Source organism: Phodopus roborovskii, unplaced genomic scaffold, assembly GCF_943737965.1.
Source record: "Phodopus roborovskii unplaced genomic scaffold, PHOROB, whole genome shotgun sequence".
Lineage (NCBI taxonomy): Eukaryota > Metazoa > Chordata > Mammalia > Rodentia > Cricetidae > Phodopus > Phodopus roborovskii.
Genome location: NW_026126418.1, coordinates 38,820,913 through 38,833,103, shown reverse-complemented (window position 1 = coordinate 38,833,103; position 12,191 = coordinate 38,820,913). Strand labels below are relative to the sequence as shown.

Here is a 12,191-nt window from a genome sequence, read left to right as displayed (position 1 = left end):
ATATAGTGCCAATGTTCCTTACTGTCATCTGCGATGTAATCCTTCCAGTTGAATGTGCTCACTGTTACATTGACAAATGTCCCATTTGAATCCATCGTGCCATTGAAATAGGAAGTAGTGTTAGTTTCAAAAGCAGAATCACTAGGGGGCCACTGCAAACATTTATTCCTCAGGTTGCCCATGAACAGCTGCAGCCCAATTAGTGCAAAGACACTGAGACAGAACACAGTGAGGATCATGACGTCAGACAGCTTCTTCACCGACTGGATCAGGGCCCCCACGATGGTCTTTAAACCTTTGGAGAGAGGACTATATGTCAGTTGAGGAGTAGAGCAACGCATGACAACATTTCTTCTTAGTTGGTACACACATTCTATATCTCCCATGAATGGCAGCTCAGCTACAGAAGCTTTATGGACACAGAAGCCTTATGGACAGTCTCATGAGTTGGAAACAGATGGAGGGCTGATTTTCTATATGAACACCATGCTGCCAGAGGGTTCTGAACCACTCTTCACCAATCTTCAGCAAGTTCTTTCTGCGTGATATCATCTATTGCCACAAGCATGTAAGAAACTAAATTACAGTTACTTTTTCTTTCAAATATGGTGTTTCGCAAAGCTATTTCTCCCAATCGATTCTTTATGCCAGCCTGCAGGAATTGGTGATTAAAAGGCAAAAAGAATTTTAAAGCTGTAAAGATCCCATGTCACGCACATGCTGCTCCATAACCTTCTCTCCTTTATATATGACGATCTATTTTTGAAATAGATCTGGAGCAAATGGTAAAATACAAGGCAGTTAGTAAAGCCATTGACAGCAAAGCTTTATCAGAATGAAGGAGAGAAGACATACATTTTAAATACAAGAGACAGGTTATGAAAACACTCATCAATGAGATGTACATGTCTCATGCAACTTTCCGTTAAACTCAGAGGCTGACTTTATGAATCAACATTGTAAGGAACTGGACTAACACTGAAACATGATTTGACATTCTTGAATGTGACAGACCAGAATAACAAGCAACAAGGCCAACGGTGGGTTTGCAACTCCAATATTATTGTGGTATATTTAAAGTCAGCCTCGGTGTTTAACCTAGCTCTCACCTGGAATGACCGAAATTGTTTTCAATGCTCGGAGAACTCTGAACGTTCTCAACGCTGAGACATTGCCCAGGTCCACAAACTCTGTCACATATCTGTAATAGGGAGTTCACACACAAACACAATAACACACAAGAAAAGTTGGAGATATAAGGGCCTACCACCTTACACCATTTTCTTCTTACCTGGAATTACAGAAATAGTTTTCAGAGCTCGCAAGACTCTGAAAGTTCGAAGGGCTGAAACATTGCCTAGGCTTACAAATTCTGTTACATACCTGTAGGATTAAATCAGAGTTACAGATAGTTTTGGCAAAGTTTATTTTAAGTAACTAATGCTGGGTTGGCATCTAGAGCCCCTTGAGATATTCAAACAAAATTGATATAAAACCTCAGGGTGCCAAAGGATGAAGCCTGCCTTTAAGGGAAGAAATATTTCTTTATTTCAATGTAATTTTCATTTACATGAAGATGATTGCAAAATTTATTGCAGCACTGTAGTTTCTATTAAATTGCAGTTAATGAGTAACTTGACTTTGATGACAAGAAAGATGTAGGATATGACTCCGGTTATTGCTTGAAGACTATGAGGCAATAAAAATAATTCCATGTGTTGGTGATTTGCTAGACATATCTACCTTTTAATATTTAGTCAAATGCATAGTATCATAATGTATATGGCATAGAGTTGAGTTGACTAACAAGAAAGCTCTGTATTCAAAATATGTCTTAACTTGATTTATATAGCAAATATTTTCATTCCTTTGAATTTATCAAATTAAAAAAAATTACTCACGCCATCACGATGACACTGAAATCCAGCCAGTTCCATGGGTCACGAAGGAATGTGAAATCTTCTAAGCAAAACCCTCTTGCCAAAATTTTTATAAGGGACTCAAAGGTATAGATCCCAGTGAATGTATACCTAGGAAAAGCATCCAAGGAAAACTTAGCAACTGTGTAGGGGGAGTCAGAGAGATGGTTTTGAACATCAAAAACTCTAGCTTTTTTCTTTTAAATTTTCCAACATTTGGTTTCTTTTAGTACTTATCCAAGAATCTTAATTTAACTGTTCTTATTAAACTGAATAGAGGATTAAACTAAAGAGAAAAAAATGTATTTGTCAAAAATATATTCTTTAAAATTGTTGTTGCTAAACCTGTTATATTTCAGAACAATTGTTTCTTGCAGGAGTTGGGGAGGATGAATATGATCAAAATAACCTGTATAAAATTCTGAAAGGGCTAATAAAGATATTCACAAAAGGAAGGATAGCTTTCCATATTTTGTGGATTATCTTTAAGTTTGAGCTCCTAGAGTATCTACAGAAGTAGAATGTCAGCCATAAAGGCAAGGTTCTAACTGCTACTGGGCAAAGTAACAATAAGTAGTCAAATTTTCACTTTCCTAGCCACATAGCTTTTTTCTTTGAGAGGCATCATAGTGTGGTTCTTGTACCTTTATTGAAATATTCCTATTCATATTTTCTAATGATTAAGCTCAGTTAAGGCTATTATAATAGACTGTAAATAGTTTATTTTTTAATTCTTGAGTCAGGTATAGAATTATAAAACTGCCCCCCATCTATCTCTTTGTCGCCTTCATGTATACATTTATGATTCCATAAGATGCATTGCTTCTCCAGCATCTCGTGTCCATGATTTGTCTAAAATCCTCAGATCATGGATATATTAAATTGTTCAATATAATTTGTATTCAGACTTGCTTGAATTCTAATCTCAGCCTTCAAAGGGCAAACAGCTTTTGGGCTTTTGGTCTGTCATTGTGCATTCTAGCCTGTTTCTCCGAGTGATGACAATTTAAGTTATTTTGGTTTCTTCCAAAAATATTGGGGAGTGCTTGTTTTTAAACACTATGTTCTTTAAAAGTACAATTTGAGTTTATTTTTCTGAGTATTTTATCTAAGTCATAGAAACAAGATTTGATTTTCTTATGGCAACTCATTGTGTTTTACAGCCTACAAATCGCTTACATATACAAAGTGTTAGGATCAGTAATTTTCAAAGCCTTTTCAGGAGACGTTCTCTCATTGGGAAGAACAAAGATAGATGCAGAAATCATCACATTTAGTTTCCCAAGTATATTTTCCCTCCATCCCCCACCCCTCACTAAGCCCAAGTGGTTATAGTATCAGTAAGTATAATCACTACTTACAAAGTAGATGAATGTTAAGAAGAAATGCATTTTACCATACTATGCTTGTGTGGATTTGTATTTTAGTTTGGATGTATGTGTACAACATGAAGTAACCTCTGTGTTCACCCCAGAACTGACGTATCTTATTGTCTTCTCTTTCCCTTGGATTCGATGTACATTTGTTTCTGTTTGGTTTCACTTTTTAAATTAAAATATTTTTTAAGTGATAATCACAATTTTGCCTGTTTTATTACTACAATGCAAAAACTACCACAAATAGTTGGAAAATTGCTTAATAGACATGTGCAAGTCCAAAACTTTTATAATGCTAAGACTGTTTTGATAGAATATAGAGCATCTCTAAGTTACTACTTTCCCTTAAAAAGAGACACTCAGGGCTAGCCAGATGACTGATTGTTTTCCAGAAGACTCAGGTTGCATTCTGTACTCCAGTCCCAGGGCATCCAATACTCTTTTTTGGCCTCCTCAGGCACTACACACACATGGTATGCACACATATATGAAGACAAAACACTCATATACATAAAAATAAAATTAAAAAGATTCATATCCACATATTCCTACTTAACTTTCAGTATTATATTATTAAAATTAAATTAAATGTGATTTATATGTGCCTAAATGCATCAATTAGTCTTACTGGAAAAGGTTTATACACAGCAGTTTTTTATAGCTGTATCTGTTATTTTGGCTAAAAGGGCTGTTTCAACCTAAAAACAGGAGCTACTATGGCAGTAACATCTAGAAAGCGTTTTCAAATGTTCTGAATGATCTTATGCTAAAATACAAATCATTGACAAATGATGGCTTAGAATGGCAAAGTAAAATTTCATAGTAATCTCTGAAAGCGTTAATAATAAAAGTTGATGTCATTTGTTTGGACATCATTTCAAAACTATAAAATCAAAAGACAGAAGTGTTTAGCTTGACTTCAAAAAGCAGAAGTCACAAGTCAGACTATTATCACAAAGAGATTTCCAGAGAATCTGAATGTGTTTTCCCTTTTTCATTTCAATAAGTTATTCCTACTTACTCTACATTCTTTGTCCAGTCTGGAGGATTACTCAATGTCATAAATACACAGTTGGTCAAAATAGTGCACATGATAAGCATGCTGAATAAAGTAGATTGTAGTTAAGGAATAAATGTCAATTCATTATAGACACATAAAACCCATCCACCACAAAAGATTCCAAAGCACAAATTAACTGTGAAATTAATCTTACTTAGCTGGGTTGTGACAATGCTGAGTAAAGCCAAAGCCTCTCATATGGTTTAGTAGTCTTTCTAATGCTTTTACCCCAATTCGGAATTCTCCTTTGACAGATACTGCAACAAGTTTATGGGGATGGCAGTGATGGGACCCATTTCTTTATCATTTACAGCAGGTATAGGGGGGTGTTGTTTTGTGCTAACAAGGTGGTAGTATTGCCATTCTGTCTGGAACATTGTTCTTGCTTTTTCAATATAGATTTCACTACCAGGAAATTCATGTGATGAATGATTTTATTTTAAAATATGATCATTTTTGAACATTAAAATTCAGAATGAGAGCATTCATATTCAAAAGATTATTTCCCATTTGTTGTGTACATATGATAATGTATTTTGCTTTATTTTGAACTTTTCCTATAGGAAATTCCCACTATTCAACACTATCCTAAACTCATTTTGTCATTACTTCAACATTTATTGTATTCTGTGCTCAGTCTTCCCATCACATGTACTTTTATTTAAACTTATAATTTGCACATGTGTATGTCATACTGGGAATCTATTCCAGCACCTTTAACATGCTGAGCTAGTGCTTTAACACTGAGCTATATCCCAGGCCCAATAGGAATTTGAATATTGATGCCTTTTTGATACATTACTATCCAGGCACATAGAGATATAAAAGTTCCATGAATATTTACAAAAAGAAGGAAAAAGAAGGAAGAAAGCAAGAAAGGAATGGTAGATATGAGGGAAGGGAGTAAAGGAAGTAAGGAGAGGGGAGGGAGAATGGAGGTAAATTTGCTGAAGATTGCTAATTAAGACTTGAATTTTGGAGCATTTGTCAATACATATAGTGACACTAAGTATATATACTATATAGATTATACATATAATAACTATAATAGGCTACACTTCTTAAGAATTAGTGATTTAGTAGAGGCTAGTAAAGGGCTCTCATTTTTGCTATACAATATTGTCCATTAACACACTTTTTGCATGGCTTCATATTTCCTTCCAGAACCATGATAACAATTCCATGATAAACTTGTTATATAAATAAAAGAAGGCTAATCATTGGAAATCAATCCCTTAAACTAACAGTGTTATCATCCACTGCAAAGAAATTTTACAAATATTAAAATATGAGAAAGATATTTCATTGGAAATCAACCATTTAGAAACAGCATTTGGACAATTCATATGAAAAGGATATGAGTGTACCAAAATCTTAATAGCAATTTTCCTAACAGGGTTTAGCGGCGTTAAAATGTACAAGGCGGAGGTGGCACTGAATCGAAAAATTGCCTTCCCTTTATTCAACACCACAAAAGTCTGAAAAAGAAAATACGAGGGAGATTACATTTAGACACGCGGGCTTATTTGAAGCATTTACAACACACACCAAGAACGTTTTACCTGATTTGTTTCTTCAGACATGTTCATGTAGATGACTTGGAACATAACAAATATCCTGTTTACTAGACACAGGCTACATATTTCTCCTCTAAACATGATGCCGCAATAAAGGTCTAGTTGACCAGTATTTGTTCTGTTTCTAATCCTCCAAACTTGTCAATACAGGCTGATAGCCCTACACACTTTTTTTTTTTTTTTTTTTTTTTTTTTTTAAATCAAATTACACAGCCGTACAGACTTTGTTTCTATTTGAGGCTTGCCATCTGTCTCCAGCTTTGGTAACTTTTCAGATTATTCTGGATGCATAGCTGTTAAAATAATCTTTTTTCTAGATATTTCAATCACAGTGCTAACCCTAATTTTGTGGTGGCCTCCCTTCATCTCTGTAGCAGTTCCAATGATTTAAGACATTTAGATAAGTCATAGAACCTTATTTTGTGGGTGAAGAATGACCCACTTCACAGCTTATGCTGAGAAAAAGACAGCTGCATTGAAAATTAATTTCAATTCATGACTTCAAAGGCCTTGCTATAGTTAAAAGTTTATGATCTGAAACATACAATCATCAGCTTAGCATTTAAGATATGCAGACCCATGATTACATATCAAGGCCCCAGGATGGATCATCCTTTATTTTTTACCACTAGAGTCATCTCTGTTGCAACTATTTAATCCACTTGTCAGTCCCACTCAGAGCCTGTCAATCTCTCCCTCTGGCTCTGATGAGCATGCTCACAGAAAAGATTCTACCCATATTCAGGTTAACCCACCTGTCATAACCCTCTATTCAAAAAGAAGTTTTGAAAATACCTTCATGCTAGAATGTCCAGGGAAGGCTTCAGAATTGTCAATATTTAAATTTTGGAGACAGGCCAGTATTTATGTATTTTTAAACATTCTCAGGTAATTCTAATATGCAGGCAGCCTTATTATTCAATCCTTTTTTTTTTCATTCTCAATACCCAAATCATTCCCCCCTCACATTTTCCTAGATAAATCGCAATGCCTTCTAGTAATTCCCTAGCTGTTTCTCTTGCCAATAAGTCTTCGTATAATACTTTGCACTCTTTTTCATGTTGCTTGTAATCACCATTAAGTAGCAATTTCCACGTAGGGTTCATTCCCAGGAGAACCTGGTTAGAAGTTTTTGTAAGTGACTGAGCACAAAGGACCTGTAGTCTGGTTGCATTTCTCCCACAGTATTTAATAGTGCGGTTTGCAAATAAACACTTGTTCTAATTAAATATGGGTTTACCTTGAAGGCGCTGTTCACCTTTATGTCATCTGTTGTATGCACTGCTCTACTTAATAACATGTTTGTACCCTTTAACTAAGGCTATATCCATACATTCACAGTGACTAGCTATACACTCTGTTTGAAGAGGCAGGCAGGAATGTTTATACTGTGAGCAGAGAGGGCAGAGACAACAAACAATCCTCTCACTGCCTTCTATATTTACAACCATGGAGCCAATAATTACTTAACTAACCACTTTCAATGAACTGAGCTCTATAAATTCTAAGAGAAGGGCAAGCAAACTATCCCATACTAACATCAGGATTATCTACAAGTGACCAGGAACCTCACTAAGCCTGCCCTTGAACTATGGGAGCATTAGTAGACTGTCATGAATTCACCCTCAAGTAGTCAAGATCCATTTAGGCATCAGCATTGGCAACAGTGTGTAAAAGTTCACGATAATTTGCAGTGCATTAACTCATGCTCTTTGAAACAATTTCCCTGAAAAAGAAATTTCTACTTGTAACATTAGAAGGGGGTTTTATTATGAAATATCTCTAAAAATAGAGCAAGCAGGAATGAACTGTCCTTTTAAATATGAAGCCCTGTGTGTTTCTGGCAAGGTCAGTCTGTGGATGCTAGTGGGTGCTAGAATGGTCAGTGCTGAGTGAGCATCAGCTTTAGATTTATAGCTCAGGTCAGGACAGAGCTGAAGAACACACACCCAAGTGCTGGTGAAAGAGTTACATGGAATGTTTGAAACATGGAGTTCTGATGCTATTGAATGATGTATGTACACCAAAAATTACACGAGAGCATATCAGATGGCTGGGTGGTTGATAAATAACACTAGTTCCAAAGCCAGGTTTCTAAGTGATGGTAAGTGGTGAGGCACCTTAAAAAGATTTAGCGCATATTGCCACAATCCTTATAAACGCCATGGCCGGTTAGTTTCAACAGTTATTTTCTTCTCTGTAATGCTGCTTGTTTCTTTTTATCTGGATGAATACTCATAAGCTCACTGAAAGTCTTGGTATTGTGAAAGAAATAACAGCTTTACACCTCAATGGGACAGGATGACATCAAGGACTGTATTAAAAAAAAGATGTGATCGATCTTTGACAATCTCTCCTTACATTCACTTCTATTGCAGGGAGTTTGACTAGCAGTCAAGAGCTCTGAAGATGGGCAGAGTAGGCTCAAGTCCTTGATCTGTCCCTGATGGATATGACTCTGGTAAGTTAAGGAATTGCCCTTGGCTTTACTTTCCCATCTGTAAACTGAGGCTAACAATAGTAACTGCCTTCCAGAACCATTGGTATGAAATGAATTGGAATATTCAAGTGGCTCCTAACATAGGGTGAGCCCAACAAATGTTAGCTATTATTATCATGCGACTATTTTTAAGCTGTTAACCTGACTAACTTAAATGCTATTAGAATACATTATGGTATTACTCATCTAGTTATATTAGTCACTAAGATACATCTTTACTTAGTGGCAGTAAATCGTTACATGAAGCACTAGAGTTCCATATTGCCTTTTACATACATTGTCATGTAGTAACAAGGCTTCACACACTATGGTAAAATTTTGTGTTCATACATTAACTGCTCCCTTTTCTGAAGGGAGCATCACTTTTCTCAAAGTAGTGCTCGAATCCTCACCCTCATAGATACTTTATAAATGAAGCCAGGGCAGCCAATAGTAAAAGGGTTATATAGATGTCTCCCATGATGGCTCAGAGTCATTGTCAATGAATCATGGTCCAAGTCTAGGTCCCAGCTTGGAGTGAGAAATGCTCTGACTTTTGCAGAGAACAGGGGATGACTCTGTTTTCTAGTGACAGATTCAAACAAACCAAACTATCTCAGGTAGAAAAGGAATTATAGTGATGCCTTTTCCTTGGGAGATCTTTGAGAAAGCAAATTATTGACAGAAAAGTCCTCGTTAAACACGGAGTCCAAACAGCTTACTTAATCGAATGGTGTGGTGGGTTATTTAATAACATCTCTTAGGTAGCCTAGGGTAGCCCTTTCACAAAGAGGTCATGTTGTTGTTGGGAACGAAGTTCTTTTAATGAAAGTAAACACAGTCCTCCATTGGATAATTTCTCTATTTTGTATATCAAACTTACTGACTCCTTTTGTAAAAAGTAGTTATGCCTTTATCATGTCAAATGAAAACAAACTCCAGTGTCCTTAAAGCAGCTTTAAAAACATATACTTTGGGGTTTATAGCTCAGGCTGTACTTTTAACTGAGGCTGGCCCTGAGCTCATGATTCTTCTGGCTTTGTCTCCTAAGTGCTGGGCTTATAAATATGAGACAATACTTATGGCTGCAAATGTATATTTCAGGTCATTATTTCTCTTATTTTCCCAATTTCTGAGAGGAGTGTCTTACTGTTAATCATAATTTATAACAACAGAGTTTCTAAATTTCAAATATTTCTTAATCATCTGTGCAATAGAGTACTGAAATTTATTTTAGAAACATTGAATGTTTATTTAATTGGAAACATATGAATGTATGTTTAATGTCTTCCTATCAATGGGACGTAACCTTTTGAAATATTTATTCTACTTTTATTTGTGTGTGTGTGTGTGTGTGTGTGTGTGTGTGTGTGTGTGTTCATGTGTGTGAGAGTGCTCACAGAGGCCAGAGTTGGGGGGGGGGATCAGTGAAGACAGTTCTGAGCCATCTCACCACGGGTGCTGTGAACCAACTCCAGTCCTCTGTAAGAACAGCACGTGCTCTTAACCACTGAGCCATCTTTCCATCCCCAGAACTAAAAACTTTAAATTCTATACTACCTAGAGAATGCAGCATCCTCAGCCATTGCTTTTTAAAAGTTCTATTTTGAAGAGTAAAGATGTTTTGTTTCTTTCTTAACCCATAAATCATCAAGATGAACTCAAAATGATGTTCATCTTCATAATGAACTGTTTTACTGTTGTGAAGGTAAACTATAAATTGTGATTAAAGGTGCCAAAATATCTATTTAGGAATTAAAACAGTATCCTTTATTTAGATTCTCTATGAATTTCACAAAGCTGGTTTAACTATAGAAACTGTCTAATTGTGGCAGACCTATGTAGTTATTTTGAGCATCAGGAAAACAGACATAACTGTTCCTTTAAATTATGTGAGGTTTATTATAACAATTGTTATTATTATCACGATTATATGTTCTTCTAATCTTCATATTTCTTTCTTTGTGGTAATGTTTTAACTATTTGTAGATGGTCCTAGAATTTAGCCTAGCACAAAAAATCTCAACAAACCCTGTAGAAGTTCCTGATCAAATGCCAGGTTAGATCATAAAAACTAAAAATGTATGTCTGGTTAAACATGCTTCTCCATGAATTACCTGTCTACAGGGAGAGATAAGTACATCACTGTCTTCTAGAACACAGATGATTGTAAGAAACATCAAATCAAGAATGAACTAAAAAATAAGTATAACATCCACCCTCTTTCGCCCTCATAACTACAATTTTGCTGTCTATCAAGCAGTTAAATGGGTTAGCAATAGCAGATATTTATCTTGGCTGTCAACTTTAAGTTTTCCCATTTATCTTGATACTGGGAAAGATAGAAATTGTTTATGCTTATTCTTCTGCAGCAGAGATTTAACTTCTTATGAATTTTCAGTGTTAGCTTTACTGTGCTTCAAGATATGTGGCAGTAAAGAATGCCATAAAATCTTTCACCAATGAAAATTCCAAGTCTTTACCATGCACATGCCCCCACTTTGCACATCTGATTGAGAATGTATTGGCCATATAAACTCAGCACTCACTTTCTTACTGACATAGTAGGGGTCCAGGTCCTCCAGGGGCTCTGACACCATCTCTGGAGGAATGTCTCCATAGATAAAAGGAAGGTTCTTCCCAGCTTCCAAGTCACTGTTTGGCTTTGGTTTGTTCTCATCGTCAATGTCTTGTTCTTTCTTGGGTTTCTTGGCTTTCTCTTCTGCAGCACGCTTTTCAATAGCGGCAAGGGATTCTCGCGTGAAAAGGCGGAAGCTCTCAGGTCCTGGGGGTACCAGCAGTGCCTGGGCCATCTTTTCATCCTGCACATTTAATTACGTTTAGCTTCTTGCATAAGAATTGCCTAAGTGGAAGGAAACCATGCATGAGTGTTAGGAAAGCAAAAGACAGAGAAGGAATAAGAAAGAAAACCCTGTGATTATTGGCCTTGGGGGGGGGGAATACTGTCCTGATTTGGTGATTAGCTACAAACTTTAACTGAGAAATAGCGTTCAAAATGATTTTCTGTTATTTCCATTATGATTCAGTAATTTAAAATAATTACATAAACATTTTTGCAGTGTATTCATATTTAAAATCACACACAATATATAGGATGCATTGCTTGACTAAAACAATAACACACAAAAAAAATCTTTTCTGAGACCTTGAGACCAAATGTACTATAGAACACTTTTGTTAAAAGAGCAATGACAGTAATGCTTTGTAATCAACTTTTAAGGAGCCATTTTTTAAATTCACACTTCTTGCATCACAATATATTGTTATTAAATAAGTGTGGGTAACAATGCAGTAATTGTGATACATGCCTTTTTCATTGCATCGCAGGACAGAGAAAAAAAAATTTAACCCAACCATGTTCCAGTGTGAATAAAAGAGGACAACCTGGGTGTCACCCTCATGAATACCACGCACCTTTGAAGCAATCTCTCATTGTCTGAGAGATGGCTGATAAGGATAGGCTGGCCAGTCAATGAGCCCCAAAGAACCACCCGTTTCTGCCTCCCCAGTACTGGTATTACAAGAGTGTGCCCATGCTTGACATTTTTATGAGGATTCTGGGAATTGAACTCATATCATCATGCTTGTATGGGGTAGCACTTGAACGATTGAGTTATCTTGCCAGTCTATTTCCTTTTAAAAATTAAGCCAAAGCTTTTTGCCATTTAGTTTTCCTCTTTGGAGCCTTTGGAGGTACTGCATTAGGCAGGCACACTATATTTAGTTCCTCTTTGGGTTTACTGCTCTTCAACTACTTGA

At 36.1% G+C, this 12,191-nt stretch overlaps 1 protein-coding gene across 1 annotated transcript in view; it reads right to left on the bottom strand.

Annotated features, from left to right (window-relative positions):
* LOC127222464 (sodium channel protein type 3 subunit alpha) overlaps positions 1-12,191 on the bottom strand; it is a 105,901-nt gene that overhangs the window by 65,461 nt on the left and 28,249 nt on the right. Inside the window, exons 3-8 of the mRNA XM_051184560.1 lie at positions 10,961-11,274; positions 5,716-5,833; positions 4,317-4,407; positions 1,902-2,030; positions 1,110-1,201; positions 23-295 (exon numbers count right to left, since the gene is read on the bottom strand). Coding sequence (XP_051040517.1) covers positions 23-295; positions 1,110-1,201; positions 1,902-2,030; positions 4,317-4,407; positions 5,716-5,833; positions 10,961-11,224 — 967 coding nt within the window. The 5' untranslated portion in view covers positions 11,225-11,274. The remainder of the gene's footprint in view (positions 1-22; positions 296-1,109; positions 1,202-1,901; positions 2,031-4,316; positions 4,408-5,715; positions 5,834-10,960; positions 11,275-12,191) is intronic.